The 24,682-nt window shown below is 38.9% G+C and overlaps 1 protein-coding gene and 1 pseudogene across 1 annotated transcript; both read right to left on the bottom strand.

The window, feature by feature from the left end:
* Positions 1 to 12,728: 12,728 nt before the first annotated feature.
* Positions 12,729 to 13,442, bottom strand: LOC147518750 (protein FAR1-RELATED SEQUENCE 5 pseudogene; annotated as a pseudogene).
* Positions 13,443 to 13,580: 138 nt separating this feature from the next.
* On the bottom strand, positions 13,581 to 14,411 carry LOC147518749 (protein FAR1-RELATED SEQUENCE 5-like). The gene has a single exon (XM_086593998.1). The coding sequence runs from the start codon at positions 14,409 to 14,411 to the stop codon at positions 13,581 to 13,583; it is 831 nt and encodes a 276-aa protein (XP_086450124.1).
* Between the last annotated feature and the right edge of the window lie 10,271 nt (positions 14,412 to 24,682).

Below are 24,682 nucleotides of genomic sequence, written 5' to 3'. Positions count from 1 at the left end.
ATTAATCATAAATAAAACATATAGATTTAATCCAAAACTAGAGACTATCGTGCTGATAACGTGTTAGAATTAAACCGATTTGGAGAGAACACAACACTAACTTAACATGTATTGAATCATTGAAAGAATGAGATAGAGAGAATTCTTATTCATTGAGGTGAGTCTTAATGGGAGGAGGTTACCTTTATATACAACTAGGTAACCTCCTTTCCAAGATAAAGGATTATCAAGATAAATACCAAGATAGAGGATTATCATGATAAACACCAAGATATAAGATTATCAGGATAAACACATATCAATGGTGGGCATCCATAGAAGCCCACGGATTTCATAATAATAAGCCAATTTTTTTTTCTTATTTGATAAAAAAATTAAGTCCAAATTCCTTCATACTCTTATAAAATCAAATGTGTGCTTAATATCAACAAATTCACACCAAAATTTAATTACAAAAACTAAGCATTACTGAGTAGCTAGTGTTCTTACATTTCTAGTTGTGAAATCACTAATTAAGTCTTCATAATCAAGTTTTTCTACTAAAGACTTTCCAATAGATAACATAGCTAATCCATTTAATCTTTCTTGAGACATGCTCGATCGAAGGTAAGATTTGATCAACTTCAACTTTGAAAAACTTCTTTTTGCAGATGCAACGGTAACTGGTATAGTCAACAAAATTCTATATGCAACCCAAGCATTTGGAAAACAGTTATCCCGTGATTTCAAGTGATTTAGCACATCCATTTCTTTCTTTGTGTTATCTGGTAAAAGTTCTCTCATGATTTTTAACTCTGAAAATAAATATATCCCGTCAATATCAGAAACACCGTCATGTTTCAAAAACTCTTCAAGATTAATGCAAGAAGTTTTTAAGTTATTTATATATGCAACCTTTAACTTCTCTAAATCAAACAAGAACCCAAAAAATTTCTCATACACTTCGAACTGCTCAAATCTACTCTTGAATGAAAAAAGAGCTTGGTCTACTATGAATAAGAAGTAGTTAAAAGCTGATTGTGTCACTTCTTCGCTAATGTTCTCGTCAAACTGTTTTTTTCTACGAATGATCCGCCTTTCACGAAAAACTGGTTGAATTTCCATCATAGTTGCAATATCCTTAGCTTCTTTCATGGCTTATTCGAATCCGGTTTCTCTATACATCTCAAAAATAGAAATAAGTCTTTTCATTTCATGTATGGCCACATCAATCTGCATGTCTTCAGTTTGAAAGTTTTTGCTAACAGATCGAGTTAACAGCAAAAAGTAAATAATGCCAAATTACCATGGCAAGCAAAAACTCAAAACTCTCAATTTCATGTATCGCTAGTGACTCATCTTCATTCTTTGTTTTAGGATCGTCACTATTTTTAGCCAAGTAAACCAACGCATCTCTTATTTTCATAGCTTGATGTCTAACTGCACGAACACTGTCTATGCGACTCTCCCAGCGTGTTGCTAACAACGACTTTAGCGAGAGACCTGACTTGGGCTTCACATCTTTCACATGATCTTTAAACACTTTCCACCGCTTTGTGGAAAACAAAAATAATGAATAGATTCGTTGAACCACTCCAAAAAAAGATATAGCTCTTGAACAAGAGCTATCCATAGCACAAAGAGCAAGATTCAGACTATGGACAGCCACATGGGGTGTATAACGTTCTAGGGTTTATTTCAAGTAGTCTACTTTGAACTCTTTTGTGTTTTCCTTTCATATTAGATCCATTGTCATAACCCTGCCCTCTTATATCACCAATATCAAGGTCAAGAGCGTTCAAAACATTTTTGAGTGTATCAGTCCTGATGTGTCATCCACCTTCAAAAATCCTAAAAAGAACTCTTCAACCTTTAGGCAACTTGATGTAACATCTACAAATTGAATCACAAGCGACATTTGCTCTTCATGACTAATATCCGGTGTACAATCAAGTATTACTGAAAAGTACCTGGCTTCCTTGATTTTCTGGACAATAGCTTTCTTCACCTCACTTGCTAACAACTCTATCAACTCATTTTGAATCTTGTGGCTAAGATAATGATAATGGATTTCTTTACTTTGAATGCGCCGAATGTGCTCTTTCAGTACAGGATCAAATTCAGCAATCATTTCAATTAAACTTAAAAAAATCCCATTATTCTCATCATAAATCTTCTCATTCTTCCCACGAAAAGCCAAATTACCTTTAGCAAGTGCTTTCACTAAATCAAGTATTCGTAGTAACACTTGTCGCCAATGTTCCCTCTCTTTGCTGATTTCTTATTGCATTTTTTTGTCAATTGTTTCATTCTTGTCAAATCTCTTCTTTAGTTCATATCAACTATTCCAATAAAGAAGATGCTCTGGAGATGATTGATGCTCTGAAAGCCTTCTACTTGGGTTATGCCAATCACAATACCCTTCACTGTCCAATTGAGAAGTGTCCGTGTGTCGCTTGAACAACTTACAACAAAAACAAAAAACCCTATCCAAAGAAACAGAATATACGAGCCAAGTTCTATCTTTTTTAAATCCATTTGGCATTATTCGAGTGTAATGCTTCGAAGAGAAATGTCTGCCAAGGTGATTTCTAGGAAAATCAACATCAGTAATTCTTATAGGACCATTTTCAACAAGTAAATCTCTAAGATTTTGATCAATATTGTCCTAATTTGCTGGATCAAAGTAGTGGACAGGTACATGTTATGTATTCTCATTTGTATCTTGATCGAGATCGTCATTCACTAAAGGTTCATCATTATCATTCACCAAAGGTTCAACATTTTCATTCACTAAAGGTTCAACATCATCATTCACCAAAGCTTCAACATCTTTGTTCAGTTCATGCTCTCTATTATCATCGTCATTCCTTTGTTCGACGTCAACCATTGTTTCACTCGAACTTTCTACTTGTCCTTTGTTACCAAAAAAAATTAGTATATCTCCCCTTTGGGATTGAGCGGCATCGTCTAATCTTTGCTTCTTTTTCCTTTTCTCAGAGCCAGAAGGATACTTTCTAGCCGGAGGATTCAGAGGCATGATGACATACTAACAATTAAAATTCACAAACAATCAAACAATAACATGGAGATGGTTTCACAAGCAAGGCAGCAACAACCGATTGGAAGAAAAGAATGTTTCCACAACATAATGAGGCATCTAGCTCACTTAATCAAATAAATAGAGCACTAGGACAAATGAAACAAACCTCTGCAATACTACGGTTTCCTGCTAGAAGTTTAGATTCTCGACTTCACGACTTGAGATTGCAATAATTACATCAATGTTATGAACTTACAATATAAGCAATCAATTCAAAACGAACCTACAAAACTAAAAAGTGAATACTGAACTTTGTTTATTTGCTTATACCGATACAAAGGAAGATACTCCAATATAAGCAGTCACTGTTGATGAGTTGATCCTTTCTCCGCCGTCCTAACTTTCCCCTCAACAAGATTGTGGACTCGTGGTACTAAAGTGTTTTGGGCCGAAAAAGACCACAACTGCTTTCAGCTATGTGGGCCTAATTTTGTGCCTAATTTTTGGGGTCCCAGTCGACCGCCTATGTGGGTTGTCCTCAGGGCCGGCCCTGACCGCACCTCCTCCTCTCTCGCGTCAGGTTAAGTTCTGGACTTGATGACATTTAATGGGCCATGAAGGGGTCCTGTGGTAGAGTAATGGCAAGCGCAGCTGAAGCTCTGGTCTTGATGATGCCAGCTGCAACATATGTTACTAGCCGTTGGGGTGCTGGCTAGAGTTAGCGTTCTAGAAGCGTGACGTTCTGGATGCGGATGTTCTGGGAGAAGGACGTTCGAGGTGCTGATGAGGTCGTTTAACATGTATGAGATGGTCATCATCGACTTGGTCGTGTGGCTACGTGTGATCGTCCTAGTGTGCTTGACACGTGCTTAATATTTATTGTAAGTGTATATTACTCTCTCACACAGCCCCCTCTTAGCAGGTCGTTAAGTAACGGGTAGTGATCTGGTGAGAGATTTAAATTGGCTCGTGGATGGAATGTGGTACGGTTGATTTGAAAGGTCACAACTGAACCGCCTCGTTTTGTGGGGATGTTGCACGTTAGGGTTAAATAAAATAATTGTGTTGCTTTAGAAACCAAACTTGTCACACTCCAAATTTCCAGAAAATTTAAAATAGGGAATTATCCAAGATATAATTATCTCAATCGTCACCCTATTCAATCATCTGAAAACCCATGATGAAATGAAACCCTAATAACATATTATCAACCACGATATTAAAATCTGAGATCAAATTTAAAACCAAAATGAACAATCCTTCTATCACATTATTAAACTACAAAGAAACTAACCAACTTTATTACATCTGTCTCAAAACAAAACCGTACACTTCAGAAAACTTAAACCAAAAGACTTCAAGAGAAAATCCAAATCACGTGTCCTCATCTACTACACTCCACCATCTATGCTTCCAAGAACACACCCACGTTGCAAAACAAAGCAAATATGGGTCAGTAAATTGAATTTGCTTGTATGAGTAAGACTAAATATAAAAACAATATGTTCAATATTTCAAATAAAAGAATATATTATTACAATCATTTCAACTTAGAGGACAAGTTAGTTCAGTTTTCTCAAAACGGCATGTAGTTTCTTCTCAAGTAAGATTTCACCACCAATATACAATTCCAATAATCTCATATAACAGTACTCATCATTCCCACTTTCCAAAATAGCTCATAACATAAATACCACTTACATTCCACTTATTAAATGCACATATGATAACATAATTAAATATGAGTTTGATACACCTTACCTTTAAGCCAACACGTCGTCTTAGGGTATGATATTTATGTTCCTGCATAAAAGATTAATAGCTTCTACCCTCCTACAAAACAGAGTTAGACATCACAATAAAATAATTTATCTCAGCCAGTCAAATTTCCATTCATAATCAAACCTCATTTAAGACATTTAAGTCTAATTGATACAACTTGGTTCGTCCCGCATATTCGGGGAATATCACTTATCATAATACCTATATCAAGGGTAGTTATTCATATGACATCATTACGTCATAAAGTTTCTGCGTGCATAACCATAGATCTCAGACTATCACAAGTCATTAATATTTTCGTAATAACATATCAAGTTATAGTCATTTCGCAATCACATAAAAGATTACAAGCATTCACTAATATTATTCACAGTCACACTTCACATCCATAATATCACACAAATTCACATACTTTTAGTTCATTCAATTCCACAATGCATCTTGTTTATTAATCACTTATTTACTAACTTCACCTTTAGTTCCTACTCCACAATTTGCACTTCACATATTTGTCAAATTACACATACCTGTGTGCCTCTCTCACACCGAGTACCACTACAAGACATATGTCCTAAGCGGGGATATCGCCTCCAAGAACATATTTACATCTTACAAACTCGTAACTTGTGAGTCACAGCCATCTCTGGGCTTTCCATGCGCATTGTAACGCCCGTATTTAAAATACGTATTTATTTATTTTATTAATTAATTTAATTATTTATATAAAATTCATTGAATTGGATTTGGGATATGTGGGCCTGGTTTCTGGGCCCGAGTCTGTGTTGGGCTTGGGTTTCAAACCCAAGTATATATTCGTATTGTTCTGGAGAATAGGGTTCGGAGATAATGAAATAATAAAAATGGAGGCGGCTTGTTTGCTCGAGCGTTGGAGCGCGATGACTCGGACTAAGAGGAATTCGTAGGAGCTGTTAATACAGATGAGTAGCTATTTTTGCTATTTCACCGGATTTATAGTTTTTCGGGTATACAGACAAAATTTTACTGTCTAAGGTTTCGTTCATTTTTCTGTAGTTATTCTGCTATAATGTCGAGTCTAAGGTCTCGTTCATTTTATGTAGTTATTCTGCTATAATGTCGAAGTGTTACATGGGCTAATGTTAGTATAGTGTTTACTTCATTATTAAACTGTCGAAGCTTCGAGGAGCATTGATGGCGGCGCAAAGATAGAGAGATCGTCTCTGTTGCCTTTTAAACTTGTATTGGGTTATATATATGGTGGGTTAGTCGGATATAATTTGGTTGATGGAGGTCGGGGGGTTAAGTATTGGAGGTTGGCAGAGGTGCGGACGAAGCTTTGGAAGGGCGTTAATGGCGTCGCCAAGCCATAGGAACGAATCGTCCTGATGGATTTGTTTGAACTCTTTTTTTTATACTGTGATGTTAAATTGTTGGTTGTTGATGTATGTTTGAATGTTGGAATTTGGGGGAAATTTGTCGGAGGTTGTATAAGCGTTAATGGCGGGGAATTATTTCGGATCTAGTTTTGGTGAAGTTTGGATTTAAGGATTTGAGGTTTTAGCTTTTATTAAAGTTGTAGGGGTTTTGAATCTGGTTAATTTCGGTTGGTTTTGGATGGTGGCGATCGGGGCTGGTGGTGGCGATTTGGTGGTCTCTTTGGAGGGAGAAGATGGCCGATTTGGGCTTGGGCTTTGGGCCCAAAGCCTTTTTGGTTTTGTTTGGGGCCCAATAATCTATTTTAGTTTTGGGCGGTTTTATATTAGTTGTTGGGCGGACCGGTTTAATTAAGTTTTGGACCGGTTTTAGTTTTAGTTCTATGGGCGGTTTTATTTGTTTTGTTTGGGCCTTTTCAATTAGTTGGGTTGGGGCGGACCTTAGTTTGTTTTGGATGGGGCGGTTCTAGTTTTGGTATACATGGGCGGTTTTCTTTTATTTTTGTGGGGCTGGGTCATTTTGGTTTTAAGTGGATCTGTTCCCTTTAGACATTTCTAGTTGGGCTAAATCTATTGTTGGGTCGGTCTCCACGGTTTGGCTTTGATGTTGGATCGGGGCTAACATTATTTAAATCTTTGGGTCGAGTCATAAGTTTGGCTAGTTGTTGGGTCCAAACCATGACCTTAGCCCTGAGCCCATGAACCATGCACCTTTGACCTTAGCCATGAGCCATGGTTATGACCCTGAACCTATTGAACATGGAAACGACAGTTTGACTTTGACTATGACGTGTTGACTTTGACCATTGACCGTTGACCATTGACTTTTCTCTAGATTTTCACATATTTAAGAATATGGACAAATGTAGTAATAAAATATTGTCGAAAATTGTATAACTTTGTTTGTCATTATCTAATTCAGATTTGACGTGAGTAGTGTGTAAAGAATATAAGTACTGGCACGTAACAAGAGGGGAATTCTTATAAGACCTAGATATATACGTTTTTATGAGAATTAAACTACACATGGACTTAGATTTATGGACTTTAGTATTGGGCTTTGAGGGTGACTTGAGTTCACATAAATATATTGAACGAATACATTATATGATTGAGAACTATTATGAGTTGCTACTTAAATGAATTGTAGTATGTATAAAGGCTTGAGATATTCCATATGGTGTAGTGCAATATATAATTGGCACGTGAAATAATAAGTTTCGAGATTTGATATAGAGATATTTGGATATCGTGCAATAAATAGTATTGGTACGTGATAATGTGGATTGTACTATAACGAGAAATGTTGAGCTTCAGTACAATTAAGTATAATGGCATGAGATAGAATAAGAATTATTATGAGATATAAATATATGACACTTGAATAAATTACGTAACGAAAATCCTAGAACCTAGCTACCACAACTCATGAGATTTGGCCCTAGTGATGGGCGTATGTGATATGATTGGCCCTTCTGGCGTTTCAGTGAATCTAAATGGCCCTATGGGCGTAAGTAATGTGATTGGCCTTTCTGGCATTTCAGTGAATCTGAATGGCCCTTCTGGCGTAGCCGAATAGTGGCTTGATTATTCCGTTCGCAAAATTTGAACGAGATGCGCGATATTTTATGCCGAATAGTGGCAGTACTTACATAATGGTTTTCGTGTGAGGGTTACCTGGTGTGCGGCATCCCGCTCAGGGTAGTTACGTACGGAGTGGTTCATTATGTAAGAGGAGGCATGTGGATGTACATGTTCGGCGTTGGGAAGCGATTATGGTAGCCAGGGAAACTAGGTAAGACATAACTACGACGTGATTTTAGGGACACGCAAAGAAAGCCTTAATTAATATAATTATGGTAATATGTTGGTTAATGATATATTTTTAGATAGATGATTGTATATGGTTTTGCAGAAGGGTGGGTCAAACTAATTACTTGGGCAGAGACGACCCACTCTGTAATTGAGCCTGAAATGCGGTAAGTGTAGAATATGCTTAGCTGGTTATTAGTTTAGTTAGAACCTAAGGCGCCTCGTGGAGGAACTAAATGCCTTTTTATTATGCGTATGGTTTGTTGTGTGGTTAGTGGGAAGTTAAGGCGCCTCAGTGGAGGAACTACCTGCCTTACTTATTGTAGTTAAGAATGTTGTATTAGTTGTTGGAAGTTAAGGTGCCTCGGTGGAGGAACTAACTGCCTTATGGATCGTGTATGTATATATATAAATATATGTTGTATTGTAGGGCTACTCACACCAGCATTTTTATAATGCTGACCCGATTTGCATGTTTGTTTATCGGGTGTGTTCATTAAATGAACATAGTTGATAAGTCTTGACAGGTTTAGTGTTGAAGAAGGTTGGTTGCTGCTTGTGGTTTGCGTTAGCGTTGCATTTCAAGATAGGCTTTGTTTTCCTTTGAGGTGATATAGATTTTCAGTTGAGACAATGTTATTTGTATTTTCATTTGTAATTTTAAATAAAGAGTTATTGAAAAGAGATTTGTAACCTAATCTTATTTGTAAATTTTTGTAATGAAGAGGACTTTTGTTTAAGTTAAAAATTTTATTGGTTTTTAATTATCCGCATATTTAAACTATTTATGGGTTTTTGGGAGTTGAGAGTGCGTCACACCTCGAAGATCAAAGAGTCGGGAACAAATATGGTTTTTCCGAATTCTATCGAAATTCGGGGTGTGACACGCATAATCATAGCCTCTTATGGGCATTCAATATCTCAGGTCATTCATGGCACATTTAATGAATACCTTCGGTCATTCCCACCACATTCAAGAAATACCCATCATACACTAACAGGTCATTCATGACACATTCAATGAATACCTTGGGTCATTCCCGCCACATTCAAGGAATACCCATCATAACATTAACAGGTCATTCATGGCACATTCAATGAATACCTTGGGTCATTCCCACCACATTCAAGGAACACCCATCATAACACTACCAGGTTATTCATGGCACATTCAATGAATACTTTCCTATCATATGACATCTCAAGTCATAATATATCATTACCAAATCCTAAGGCGTGGAGAGTTCTAAAGGTGTGGTTGACTCGTTGCAAATATTATTCTCAGCTCACTTTTCACACGTGCAGAAAGTTATTTTCACGCATCAATACAAATCAATCACGCATTTAAATATCATTGAATGCAACATGAATGATCATCAATCAAATACAATTCAAACAGCCACAATCACGTACACAATTAAATACTAATATTATACACTTATAGTTATCACAAAAACTAATATATAATATATAATATAGTGGCTGCACTTTTACTCAAAGTTGTATACGTATCCAAATCTTTCAAGATTGGAATCAAGCTTTCGTTGTTCTTATCAGCCACGTAGTTAAAGTCAAAGTCCATCAGTGTCAATATATATAATTGCAAAATACCATGCCAAATCTTTAGCTACCAATATACGCTCTATACATACAATATTCATCCAACAATTATGCATATTCCAATACATGTAATAGAACTTTGTAGACAAATAAAATAATTACTCCTCCAATCAATACATATTTATTTGAAATATTAATATGATACAAATTGTATGATCATTATATTTTTTTTCTTGTACAACTAAAACCTACACTAATAAGTTACGTATATTTTTCTATGCATGAGAAATTGGTTAGGACAATTTGACCTTTGTCCATTCTAAAAATTCTAGAGAATTCATATAATCAAAGTTTTGAATTAACTATACCATTCTAAAAATTAGACAGAAAATCCATTTCAATACAAAAATTTCTAAACACTAATTCGTTTAGTATGTACCCTAAACTATGTGATGGAACAGACCCAACAACTTCAATTCTGCTATTCAATTTTCTGATGCACTTTCTTGTAAAATTCACATCAAATAGAATATAAACTGGAATCAGTCAAGGCCAATTCGAAATGAAAGATGACTCAAAGAACTAAAATTGTTTAGTTCTATTGAAAAACTAGTTACATCATCTAATTAGTCGAATTCAAGTCACAAGGCAGTACTTGTGCAAATTTCTGCAAACATATCATCATTCCAAACGACAATTAAAATTTCAAAACAAATAGAAAACGTTCATAATTAAATATGAAACTTTTATAAAATGATAATGAAGCATTTATGAAGCAAACAAGATAAAAATCACAAAAACACTATATATATATATAGGAGTAGGTTCCGTTTACAACACTTTTTATACAACGTTTTATACAATACCTCCCATATATATCGAGAAGGTTCGGTGTACCATAGTTTTTGTACCATAGATTTTACAATAGATCTGGACCACACAACACACTAAATCTAACGGTTTTGAAACGAAACCAATTGGAAAAATGGGACAAGCCAAATATGGCTTAAGCCAAGCCAATTAGGTGTAACTTTCCTAAACACAAGAAGATACGCACTCTCTCTCTCCTCTCCATAATATATATATATATATATATATATATATATATATATATATATATATATATATATATATATATATATATATATATAGCAGGTTGAGTGTACCATAGTTTTTGTACTATAGATTTTACAATAGATCTGGACCACACAACACACTAAATCTAACGGTTTTGAAATGAAGCCAATTGGGAAAATGGGACAAGCCAAATATGGCTTAAGCCAAGCCAATTAGGTGTAACTTTCCTAAACACAAGAAGATACGCACTCTCTCTCTCTCCTCTCCATATTTTCTAAATACAGTCGTGCATGTCTCTCTCTCCTCCTCTCCAAATTGCCTATTTCTACTTCTCAAAAATCAGCGACAAAGAATACAATTCTAAGAGATGTAACAAGAAACCTCATTTCGATTACTTCCAAATTAGACAAAGAACCATATTAGACAAATATCCATAACCAAATAATTACATAGGTTTCGATTACTTCCAAATTCCTTTTCGAGTGTACGTAGTTAGTGTGCTAAGTTTTAATTTCTTATGTGGTTTCTTCCTTTGTTATATGGAAGAACACAGTTTCTGAAATTGGATTATGATTGGCTTGTGTGACGAAATGCAGAAGAAGTACACGAGGTTAAAGGGGATTGGTTCCTTTGCAACGAGAATTTCTTTAGTTTGTCAAAGAACAAGGTTGAATTGTTAAGAGTATTGATGTGCATCAGGCTTTGATTCTGATTGTTGGTCGGGGTTCTCCTTTCGACCTCCACCATGACATCCATATTCAATCATTCAACTGTTGTTAGCTTCATTATTGTTGCTGTAGTGCTATTACGTGTATTAAGATCCTCTGTAAGTTGTTCTATCACTAGTATCACTTCAAATGTTAAGTGTAGAAATTCACCCAATTTCATTGTTTGGCACACATTCTTTTACCATACACACAAGCCAGAATATAATAGTGACAGGGGAACACTCCATCTTGTTCAACTTATGTTTTGGGCAGCAACTTCACGACCATGTGGAGTAGATCAGCCTAGGCAATGATAAATTTGTGGTACTTTCATTGCAATTCGTATTCTAATTAATGCTAGCACCTTGTGTGTTGCAAGAAGGAAAGTCACATAGAATGCTCATGCGTACAAATAACTAAATCAATATAGCATACTCCAAATCTCACTCCACCACCGTTTTTATTCAAAATCCACTCTTATTACATGCAAATTCCAGGAAACATATTTAAAGTTCCTAGATACTAATCTTATTAATGCAAGTCTGCCACCCTTGTAAATAGCCTTCAAAATCACTCTGTAGCAGCTCCAGGATATCTAAGTGTGTTCCAACTCATTGCTCCTCTTCACATTCGAGGTCTTTGCAGAAAATAAAGAAAGTTATATTATATTATATTTGTAATTATCAAAATAAAAAGGAGATTAGTATATTCATACTAAATTTTAATGTACCTGGGGGATTCGACTTTGCTCTTTTTGAAGTTGGATTTTGAGGGCAATTGCGGCTATCATGGTCAGCAAAAGTATTGCAAGAACGACACTTCCTTTTGATTTTGTTTGCTGCTACTTCAATAGGATGCAAATGTTGATCATGTTTCCCTGTTGGCACATCTTCAGTTTTTTTTCCTGCTACCTTTCGTTTGCGAAACCTTCAGATCTAAAAGTATTACAGGCTGTTGAACTGGACTAGGATCCTCCCTTGAAGCACATGTAACATCTAATTCTTCTGAAACATCTTCATCAGCAACTTTATCGGGCATAATTTTTTATATTTGTTTACCGAGTTCTCTTAGACCATCCAAAAACAATTTATAGCTTGCTGGAGTTTGAGACGCAATACACGCCAATTTAGTTGCTTCTTGACACAAATAACCGATGTTCATGGCATCAACTTGTTCTTGACAAAGAGACCCTTCCTTCCCACCTCTCCAAAATCTGTTAGCCCCTTTCAACCATCTTTTATTAATGAAACTTTCGGGGATTTCATAGAGATCAAGTTTTGATAATACCTTCAATATGTGGGCACACGGTATTCCAACAAACTCGTAATGATTACATTCACAAATACCTTCACAGGTCTATGGATTCCATTGCACAGTCCAATGCTCACTCTCACCATCAGCCTTGCTTTTAATGAACTTCACGTTACATGTAAGCAATGGTTTAGTAGTAACAATAATGTCGGCTTTGTACAACTCGGAATTAAGAAATTGAGTCCTAAACTTTTCAAACATCCTTCTTGCATATATCTTGGCTGCATTTTTCAGAATATAATTTCTCCCGATGATAATTCGGTTCTTTCGTTCTGACTCATAATCTTCAGTTCTCTCCTTTACTTCCATAGTCTTCAAAGCTTGTTCATATTTTTGAACAAATTCCCTTAAATTAGTGGTGCCTTTGATATGATTTTTGAAAAACCCGTTTATCCCCTCACTACGACCAGTAGTATTCATACCAGCAAAGAAAGTAGTTTGATTGTACACAGGAACCCATGCCTCACGATCTTCAAATATTCCAATGAGCCAAGAATTTTCATTTAATTCGTATTTAGTCATTAGTGTGTTCCATCTTCTCTCGAAATCTTCAATCCTGAATGTCCATCTTAGGCATTTCTTAACATCTCCTTTAAAATTTGAGCCTTTGTGGTACAAATGTCCCAACTTCTCACCGAATTTTTTCTTAATATGCCAATAGCATAGCCTGTGACGTGTGTTAGGGAACACTTTAGGTACAGCAGCTCTCATGGCTAGGTCTGAGTCAATAATAATAGAAATTGGAGCCTTTCCCCCCATTCCTTCTTTCCAAGTCGAAAATAGCCATATGAAACTCTCCTCTGTCTTGTCTTGTAGTAACCCACATCCAAACTGGATACTTTGAAAGTGATGATTCACACCAGTGAATGGTGCAAACGGCAACTTGTACTTGTTAGTCTAGTATGTAGTATCAAATGACACTACTTCTCCAAACTGTTCATACGACATGCGAGACTTAGCATCAACCCAGAAGAAATTAACTGCTCTACCTTCTCCGTCATACTGAATAGCATAGAAAAATTGTGGATTCTCAATTTGTCTTCTTTGGAAGTGGTTAAAGACCCACTGAGCATCCCCAACATCAAGTTTTTGCCTTACGTCACGAAGATGATTCCAACAATTACGATAATTGAAACCAATGACATCACCTCCAAAGACCATTGCAACTTTGTTTATTTGTATATTTGCCATCTGAAAAAGTTCCACCATGCCTTTCGCTTCATCAGGCATCATTCGGTTTGGCTTAAGAAATATTTGTTTAGACAGCGAGACAAATGTGTGATTGTGTTCATCACAAAACCGTCCAACCTCCCACTTCAGTGTGGTTCGCCTAAGCTTAACGTACATATGCGCTTTGCATTCCCCTCTTTGTGTTGATGTATTCAAATGTGGTCTCTCCACATTTTCATTTAACTTCTTCTTGTGAGAACCAAAATGTGAGCATGCAAGACAAACATTTGTTACCTTGTCACAATGCAACCAAGATTTGTTAGAAGATCTTGTAATAGTTGAGAATCCTTTGCTTACACCATATCGTTCATAGTATTTTTTTGCTTCTTCAAAAGATTCAAAAGGCATCCCTGCATAGGGTGTTTCTATGGTATTGTGTAAATCCTTTGTAGGAGATCGAATTGTGTTCTTTTCTACTTGGACAGAAGATGCTTCACACTCTGCGACTCCACTGAAGTTGCCCGGAAGCTCACATTCTTGGTCATGAGACTCGTCCATTTTCCGGACGTAGCACCTAAAAAAAATAAAACGATCAAAAGAAAATTAATACAACCATTTTAAGATTTATTTCGCAACACATATCAATGAACGTATCAAAGACTTCTGTTCTTTTATTATTGTGAAAGAACCTTTTGTAATAATGTATCAAAGATATCCATATGCTCATAACAAAAAAAGTAGAAATCACAAAACAAAAATAATTACGAACCACATACAAAACAAATTCCAAAAGCCCCAAACTAAATAATACGTTCTAGCTCGTCAACAAGAGCATACCGAATGGTGGTTAGTTCTTTGGATTATAGCTAGTTCACTTAAATCTTTAAGCTCAGCGTACACCTAGTAGGAAGAAAAGGGGACTAAAAATTTGATTTGTAACGTTTGTTTTTTTTTTTTTTTTTTTTGGTTTAGTGGTGGACAGTGAAGAGAATAGAGAAAACAAGCGAGATGGAAGCAGGAGGTTCCGGTTCTTTGTCTAAGTCCTCTGCTGGGTCAAAATCCCTTGTTAGATTTGGTAGAGATACAAAATCAAAAGATGAGAAGTAGAAATAGGCAATTTGGAGAGGAGGAGAGAGAGACATGCACGACTGTATTTAGAAAATATGGAGAGGAGAGAGAGAGTGCGTATCTTCTTGTGTTTAGGAAAGTTACACCTAATTGGCTTGGCTTAAACCATATTTGGCTTGTCCCATTTTTCCAATTGGCTTCGTTTCAAAACCGTTAGATTTAGTGTGTTGTGTGGTCCAGATCTATTGTAAAATCTATAGTACAAAAACAATGGTACACCGAACCTGCTCGTATATATATATATTTTTTGATAAAAATATGTCTACTCACCTAAAATTGAATTTGCAAAAGAATATCAATGCTTCCTTTTCTCCAATCCATTTTCTTCTTTTTCCCATTATTTTTATTTCTTTCAATCAAAAATATTCTTTTTAATGGATGGAGGTTAGGGTTTTACTTTTGAATAATAAGATTTTTTACAGAAGAAATTCGCAGGTATTGTTTATTAAATGTTTTAAGTCTGTTTAAGTTAACCTATGGGCCTCAAATAGGTCTAAAAACACCCAAGGTCCATACCTATATGAATTGGTACATTTTAACAATGTTTTCAAGCCCAAAAATGATTCTAAAACACCCACAAAAGTTCTAACAAACAATTCAAGTAAAAACAATTTTGAAAAATCAATAACAGCCAAACAAATTCTAGAACAAGCTAGACTTCATAATATAATAGTTATTTTCAATTCAAATAATGTAATTTATGTTGTTTAAAAATTGGGGTTGTTATAGAACTGGTGGCTTGTGATATACGCCTGGAGAACTGAAGCGTTCCTCATTTGCACCCTTTGAGTTCTAAAGGCACATGTTAGTTTCTGCCATTTTTCTTTGCGATTTCTTTTCTTTGTTGCTTGTTTTTGTTGGGGTCGCTAGGCTTTAGAGTATATTTTTGGTTGTTGGTGAGTTGTATAAGAAGAGGGAGTATGTCTGAATTAGATGATACTCGATCTGACGAGATTCGAGATGTTTTATTAAGTGAAGAGGTTGGCTCTAATTCTGTGGTCACGGTGGCGAGTAGTTCTGGTGATAGGGTTGCATCATTCTCTAGTGGCTTGCCTCGTAGGATAGTAGATAAGCGAGCTCTAAAAAGCTTTGGTGATTTAAGGCGTGCTTACAATATTCGTGTGAGCGACCTCAAAATTCATGAACTGGGAAAGGACGCTGACGTGTTCAGTAATCTATTCGTTCCCCGGGATTATGGGGTAGTTATCTGCGAGGGTCAACTGAGAGTGGGTTTGAGGTTACCGTTGTCTAGGTTGACATGTGAGTTTTTGAATTTCTATGAGAAAGCGCCTTGCCAGCTCGTTAGAAACACATGGCGTTTTCTTAGAGTCTTTGACCTTTTTAAATGAAAGTGGTGAGTACCACATTGAGGTCGTTGATGTTACTGAACATTTTGTGGTGAAGCGATCTAGAACTAATAACTTTAGCTTACAGACTTTAACTGGGAAGTCAAGCGTTCTGGATGTGGTTAATAATGAACCCTAGGAGAAGAGGCCATTGTTGATACTTGGGAATTATTGTGCTTCTGGGTTTAGTGTCCAGACTAGGGTTTGTAATTTTTCTGGTACGTACTAGGTTGTTTGTTGTATCATGTCTCTGTTTTATATACTGAGAAGTATATGGTGTAACGAATTGACTTTTAAACTGTTTATGTTGCAGAGGTCACTATTACCAGAAGGAAAGAACGTGGTGTGATCGAGAAGTTTGCTTGTCTGACTCATGCTGAGAAGAGGAAGAAACTGCCAGAAGTAGCGAGCTACTTTGTTGAAAGGGTAGGGCGAGGAATCAGGGCGAAGAGGAAGCAACAGAAGAAGAGGTCTATAGGTCAGGATGTCATTAGATCGTCGAGTGACTCGAGCATGGAGCGTGAAGACAGTGGTATTGTCAGTAGGGAGGCTAGGAATAGGAGCCGGTCTGGCCAGGTGCGACCTGGCGGTGGTGCTGATGGTAGTAGGTCAGTGAGGTGACCTGAAGGTGAAAGGTCGAAGGTTGTTCCAAGGGGGAGAGGGCAAGAGGACTCCCCCTTCAATCTAGATGACATCTCCGCCAGTCTTCGTGAACGAAAGAGTTCATTGAAGAGGAAGGTTGAGGAGTCTGATGGGAGAGTTGCGAAGGTCGCTAAAGGGCCTAAGCACGTTCTTGGGAGCAGTTCTAGTGCTGCTAATGTTGAGCAAACTAGGTGGAAATCGGTGCGGGTCCTGAGGTCAAGGGCCCAAGTCGATTTTAGTGTCATGGGTTTTGGGGGCACTGAGATTGGGACACCCGCATCGTCTGTGGGGGACGCTGCTGGTGGTAAGGGGAAGGAGAGGTTGGCTGCCAGGGATGTTGGTAAGGGTCTTTTTGTTAAAGGTAAAGATGACCTGGAACGCAGCCTGGTGTATGTAGATGAGGGCACCGAGAATAAGCAACTTGTTAAGAGGTCGGACTGTAGTTACAAGTCCGCACCTATAACGGCCTACTTGTTGGAGGGGATGACACTAGATGGGGACAGGATGGACTTGGATTCTAAGGACCTGGAAAAGAATCTGAGAATGATGGATCTGGCCCACTGTTTGGTAATAAGTACCACATTTTTCACAGCTTGACTGATTCTGTGTGTCTATACATGCTGTGTTTGGGTTTGTAATCGTGTGTAATTGAGTTCAGCTTATAGCGGGCTACCAAAAGCTGAAGACTACAGCCCAGATTGCTGAGGTGGAGAAAGACGAGATCGAACGGCTGAAAGACGAGCTGGCCAATGTTCATGATGTGCAGCAGTCTGAGCAGAGGGAGCTTAACGATCTGAAAGCTCAGCTCACTTCCATGACTTTGGAGAGAATGGTTGCGGTTAACGAGTTGAGCGATCTGAAGGGGAAGATGACCACAGTTAACAACTTCGCTGAGAAGTATAAAGCGGTCACCCTACAGGCTAAGGAGGCATATGATTCAATGTGCATCGAATTAGAAGAGTTGGAGCAGAAGCATGAGCAGCTTAAGGAGGAGTATGCTCATGTGGATTTATGTGGGAGGGAGGTGCCCTCAGACGTAGATGTCAATGCCGCTCTTTCCCTTGTGCATATTGTTGCTGCTTCCAATGATGGCCTTCCCCCTGATGGCGAACTAGCAACTAGCATTATGGTCCCTCCTGCTGTGACTTTGACCAAACTTGCCTCATCTACTAAATTGGACCCGCTTTAGATTGACACTTTTGAGCATGTTATTTAAGAAGGTTGTATGAGTAACATTCCTTTGATTGGCCTTGAGCCTGAAACATTAGAGCTGGTTTCCTGGGGTGACCTGGGCAGTTTGTCTTTTTTATTGTTATGTGGCTTTGGCTAGATATATTAAGAGCTGATAACCTGGGGCGACCTAGGCAGTTCACCTTTAGTATTTGCTTTAATATCTGTTTGAGATTTGAACAAACTGGTTTCCACATAAGTGGTAGTTCGGTAGTTTTAAAGAACTGGTTTCCTGAGTGTTCAGGCAGTTCGTATTTTACACTTATGAAATGCATGTTTACGTTGAAGTATTTTGCACTTATAAAATGCTTGTTTGTCTGAATGCTTGTTGCATGTTGTTATGACATCTCAGTAGGAATTTTGACCTGGAGATGTATGTCCTGTCGACTAAGGAGGCTTAGGATGCATTTAAGTATTTGGGCTCGATTGAGTATACTGCTTTGAAGAGCGTTTTGACTCTTGAGTGAGCGTGTTTACTCTTAGAAAGCGTTCTGCACTCAGTTAACCCTATAAGTGTAGGTATCCAACTGGTGAGAAGTTTGTTAGCTATGTAGCCCTTGAACTCGAGTGAATGTTTTAGCATAGAGAACATTTGAGCTTTGGAGAGCGTTTTAGTTCAAGTTAGCATTTTTGCTGCTCTAGAGAGCGTTCTACACTAAGTTGATCCTAGAATTGTAGGTCCTCAACTCGTGAGAAGTATTGGAACTATGTAGCCCTTGAGCTCGAGTGAGCATTTTATTGTGTAGAACGTTTAAGTTCTAGCAATCGTTTGGCTCTTAGAGAGTGATCTGCACGAAGTTGACCCTAGAAGTGTAAGTATCCAACTACTGAGAAGTGTTATGACTATGTAGCCCTGTGAGCTATGTATCCCTGAGCTCAAGTTAGCATTTTAATATGGAGAATGTTTAAGCTTTGGAGAGCATTTTAGTTCAAGTTTGCGTTTTCCTCTTTAAAGAGCGAGCTGTGCGTCTATTTGATATTGTTGAAAGACTGCAGTGCATTGATGCAAAATAAAAACTATGTGTATAGTGTTAAGAGTAAGAACTCATGGAAATAGAACTTTTTATTGATAAAATTTCTTTAACAAGAAAGTATTCCAAGGACGTGGTAATGTCTGTCCATCTTGGGTTTTGATCCAATCTGCTCTATTGCCAATGACTCGTTCCACTATGTAAGGGTCTTCCCATGTTGGTGCCAGTTTCAAGTCATCCTTAGTCTTTTTTAAGACTAGGTCGCCAAGTTGGAAACTTCAAGGGTTAACTCACTTATTGTATGTCTTCCTCAGAGTTTGGTGGTAGGATGCCACTCGAATGGCTGCGAGGTCACGTCGTTCTTCAAGTAAGTCGACCTCTCGAGCAAGAATGGAATCGTTCTGACCAGATTCAATGATCTTAGATCGAGTTATTATAATTGTCAGCTCAGTAGGAATGACGGCCTCAATACTGTAGCATAGTGAGAACGATGACTCACCTATACTAGAACGAGCTGTCATTCTATGAGCCCATAGAATGTTTTATAGCTGCATTGGCCACTGGCCTTTGTTCTTTTCAATCTTCTTTTTTAAGTTATCCAGAATTGCTTTGTTACTAGCTTCTGCTTGACCATGCTTTGAGCGTATTGGAGAGTGGAGAACGCGTGAACGATCTTCCACTTAGCCAAGAATTCATTAACTATTTTTTCCTTGAACTGGGAGCCATTATCCATCACCAGTGTGTGGGGGAGGCCCAATCTGGTAATGATGTTGGTCCAAATGAAATTTTTGACATTAGATTCCTTGACATGAGCCAAGGGGATCGCTTCCACCCATTTAGTGAAATAATATGTTGTAGCTAGAACAAACCGAAAGCCTGTGCTTTTCTATAGAATGAATGGACCCATGATGTCCATGCCCCACATGTGAAATAGCCAAGGGCTGGCAATGTTGATAAGTTCTTAAGCTAGCTGGATGATGTTGTGGCTAAATGTTTGGCACTTAATGCATTTGTGTACATACTTCTTTGCATCGATCTATATTCTTGGCTAGAAGTATCCTTGTGAGATCGCTTTGTGATCCAAAGAGCAACCTCCTGCGTGGTTTCCGCATTCTCCCTCGTGGATCTCTGCGAAAATCATCTGACCCTGTTATGGGCTTATGCACCTCAGATGGGGTCCTCTGGTGGACTTTCTAAAAAGTTTTTCGTTTACTAGGCAGTAGCGGCCTAACTGGTATTGAACTTATCTGGCCTTGGTGTAATCTGATGGTGCTTTGCCAAGCTGGATATAATCTATGATAGGTTGCATCCATGTTTGACTCATCTGAGTGTCAGAGAGTGGGCATAGGTTGCTGATTTCAAGGACGTGATCATTTTGGTAAGCAGGTCTATCAATTACGTCAATGAGCAGTTTTCTAGGGTCACAGTTCAGTGTTTGGGTTACAAGGTATGCCAAGCTGTCAGCATGGCGATTCTCTTTCCGTAGGAAATGGTGTATGGTGACTTTCTTAAAAGAATGCAGTAATTGGTTTACAACTTGAAAGTATTTAGAAAGGTTACCTTCATTGTTGGTGTACTCATTGGTGACCTAGCGAACGACCAGTTGTGAATCGCTGAAGACCTTGAGCTCCTGAACATTAAGCTATAATGTCATAGGGAGTCCCATGATCAGGGTTTTGTACTTAGCTTCGTTGTTAGAGGTTGTGAAATCAATGTGAACCGATTTTTCCACCATAGAGCCATTCGGTGACACTAAGATTGCTCCGACTCTGCTGCCACCTGGATTGCTAGCTCCATCTACGTAGAGTGACCATACCGATGGGTCGTGTTGCTTAGTGAATGAGGTGTCAACCTCTGGTTCCCAGTTCAGGTTGTCAACTGGGAAATCTGCTAAGAAATCATCAATGACCTGACCTTTCTGAGAGGTTCATGGGGTGAACTCAATGTGGTGCTCACCAAGTTCTTCTGCTGATACTGCCATGCGAGTTGTTTTGTTAGCTTTAAGGAGGATCTTCTTTAGTGGCAGGTCGGTGAGCACTTTGATTGGATGTGCCTAGAAGTAGGGCCTGAACTTTCTTGCTGAGTAAAGTAATGCCAGTACTGTATTTTCAATGTGGGAGTAGTTCTTCTCAGCTGGCAACAATGTCTTACTTGTGAAGTAGATTGGTTTCTCTGCGTTATGTTCCTCTTTGAAGAGAACTGAACTAATGGCAAAGTCAGACACAACTAAGTACAGTCCCAGCGTTTCACCATCAATCGGTTTTGCCAACACAGGTAGTGTGGGTCTTTGAGATTAGAGAACACTTGGTGGCGTTGGTCGTTCCATGAGAACTGTTCACCCTTCTTGAGAATTTGCAAAAAGGGTTGACATTTGTCTGATGCTCTCGATATGAAATGGTTTAGAGCTACCACCATTCTTGACAGTTTCTGTATTTGCTTCTTTGTCTTTAGGTCGGGCATATCCAAGAACTCTCGAATTTGATCTGGGTTAGCTTCTATCCCGTGTTGTGAGACCTGATACCCTAGAAATTTCCCGGAGGATGCTCCAAAGAGGCATTTCTCAGGGTTAGGTTTCATTTAAGTTCGCCGAAGTCTAGAGAACGCTTGTGTGAGATGATCTAAGTGATCTCTAGCTTTCTTGCTTTTGACGACCATGTCGTCTATATAGACTTCCATGGTGTCACCCAACATGTCTTGGAACATATCGGTGATGAGTCACTGGTAGGTCGCTCCAGCGTTCTTGAGGCCAAATGGGAGGACGTTGTAACAGTAAATTCCTTGCTCTGTTATGAATGAGATTTTCTCTTGATCTTCTTCTACTAGTGGGATTTGGTTATAGCCATTGTGGCATCCATGAATGACAAGAGCTCGTGGCCACATGTCTATTTCACAAGTCGGTCGATTCTTTGTAAGGGGAAGATATCTTTAGGAGTTTCCTGATTTAGCCTGGTAAAGTCCACGCAAAGGCGAACTGTGTCATTCTTTTTTGGGACTGCTACTATATTAGCGACCAATTCAGGGTAATCGACCTTCCTAATGAAGCTAACTTTTTTTAGATTTTCGATCTCTTCATTGATTCATTTTTAGAATCTAAGGGATAACTTTCGAGGTTGTTGGCGAACTAGTTTAGCGTTTGGGTTAACATTTAACTTATGGCATGCAATATTGGGATCAATTCCAGGCACATCGATGTACGACCAAGCAAAAACATCTTTATTTAATGATAAAAAGCTTACACGTTGTGCTTTGAGAATAGGATCAAGATTAGCTCCTACATAAACGAACTTGGGGTCATCCTTAGTTCCTAGGTTGACCTTTTCCTTCAGCTCGGTCTGAGCAGTCACCTCAGTGGGCTGAGCAACCTCTGGGGTCTTGGTCTCTTGCGGTGTCTCCTTGACCTGAAGTGGTGGGGCAACCTCTAGGGTCTGGGCCTCTGGAGGGACGTTTTTTACCGAGCCCCCAATGTTTTCCTTTGTGAATTCGCTTTGGGAGGTCTTGGTCAAGGTCTTCACCTCAGAGATGAAGTCTTCTACCAGCTTGGTTTTGGCAATCTCTCCTTTATTTTTGAGTGAAGCCCTAGCAGGCTTGTTGACTGAGAGGATCTGGTTGCAATTGTGGGCATCGAGCTGGTTACTTCTGAGCTCCATCATGCTTCTGGGGCCAGGGAAGTGTAAAACCTGATGGAGTGTTGATGGCACTGCTTGCATCTTGTGAATCCAATGGTGTCCTAAAATAGTAGTATAAGACGAGTTGACATCCAGAACGCTGAAGCACGTGTTGATGATGACTTTATCTTCGCGTGACCCGACTAAGACAGGTAGAATTATGTCTCCAATTGGGTCTATTCGAGATCCATTGAAGCCATAGAGGGGGGCTATTGGATCAATCATAACCGACTTGGGCAGGCTCATCTCCTTGATAGTTTGGTAGAACAGAATATTACATAAGCTGCCTGGGTCGATGAGGACGCGCTTTACTGTCCAGTCGCTGATTTTGACATGGACAACTAGAGCGTTGTTATGTGGGAGGCACACCTTGTTGAGGTTGGCCTCAGTGAAGGTAATGTCTCCTGAGTTGCGACCAGTTGCGTGTGGGGCAGGAGCCGCTTGTGAGGAGAATTGGTAGACTTTTTGTAGGGTGCCTACCCGTCTCCTTTTCTCCCTTGTGGACGTGACAGAGTCATCCTGTAAGGTGATCATGTTGATCATTCTATTGTTATCTCTGTCAGATGAGTGTTGGCGGCGCTCATGACGAGATCAGTTCATTGAGCGTCCTCGAGCATGGGAGCGATCTCTGTTGTGGTTGCGTGGTGGAGTTCGGCTTCACTCTCTGTGAGCCATGAGCTTGTGGCGCAAGTCACCATCGGCAATATTAGTATAATGCTTGATATGCCCTGCCTCAATGAGGTCTTTAAGGTAGTGCTTGAGCCCCCGACATTCGTTGGTCTCATAGCACTTTGCTCTATGGAAAGGGCAGTATGGCTTTCCTGGTGTGTCTTTTGGCCGTTTTACCTCAGGTCGGTAATAGGCCATTTTTTTTATCTTCTCCAGTATGTAATCTGGAGATCTTGTAAGCACAGCAAACGCTCTTTTGGTTTAGGTTCGAGTGTTGGTCTGCTAACCCAGTTGCTTTGGTCGCTTCTTAGAAGATGGGGCGATATCTGAGATCACAGTGACTTCATCTGCTTCCTTCAGTCCTTCTTTTTTTAGGCCTTCTGCAAGCTTGATGTACTTCTCTACACGTGCGTATAGTTCGACCAATGTTTTAGGGTGTTCCTTCATGAGCGACTTGGACAGACCAGTGCTCTTCCTGATTGCATTGGTGAAGGCCACTGTGGCGAACGACTCCTTGAGGACGCTCTCCATAGACAGTATCTCTGTCTTGAAATGCCCTAAGAAGGTACGAATTGGTTCGTCACTCTTCTGAGACAACTGGAAGAGTGAATTAAGGTCGGCTTTTTCTTCGTGCATTTGTGGATGTCTTGGCGGGCTTGGCCCGTCGTTAGTTTTTCGAAGCTGTCGATTGAGTTAGGTCTCAGCGAATAGAACCAATCGAGAGCTCCATCTTTTAAGCTTGCTTAAGCTTGCTGGAAACAAGCGGCACTGTAGGTGGTCGAAATCCTGCACACTGTAGAGTGCAAGGCTCTGAATGTAGCGAGCTACGTGCTGCCATCGTACATTGCGAACCAAGGCTGAATGAAATCTTGGTGGGAGGGTTTATTGAGTACCTCAGTTGTGAAGGAGGATGCTCGATACGTCTTCAGCATCTTCTGAACGACCTGAGTGGCGTCCTTTTTGCTAGTGCTTTGTTCGATCCGCTGGGAGAGGTCGCATTGTTGATTTGTTGGTTAACCTTGTTAATTTCATCCTCAGTGGTGATTCCATTCGGGTTCTGGGACTCGACCTCGGTTTTTAGTGTTGCGTTCTCCTGCCGGAGCAGGGTGATGCTAAAGTTCATGGCTTCCATCTAGGTGGTCATACTCTTCAGTTGATCCTGGAGGCTTTCCATGCTT

Source organism: Coptis chinensis, chromosome 2, assembly GCF_015680905.1.
Source record: "Coptis chinensis isolate HL-2020 chromosome 2, ASM1568090v1, whole genome shotgun sequence".
Lineage (NCBI taxonomy): Eukaryota > Viridiplantae > Streptophyta > Magnoliopsida > Ranunculales > Ranunculaceae > Coptis > Coptis chinensis.
The sequence above is the reverse complement of the archived record's forward strand: the minus strand, read 5'-3'. Positions and strand labels throughout refer to the sequence as shown.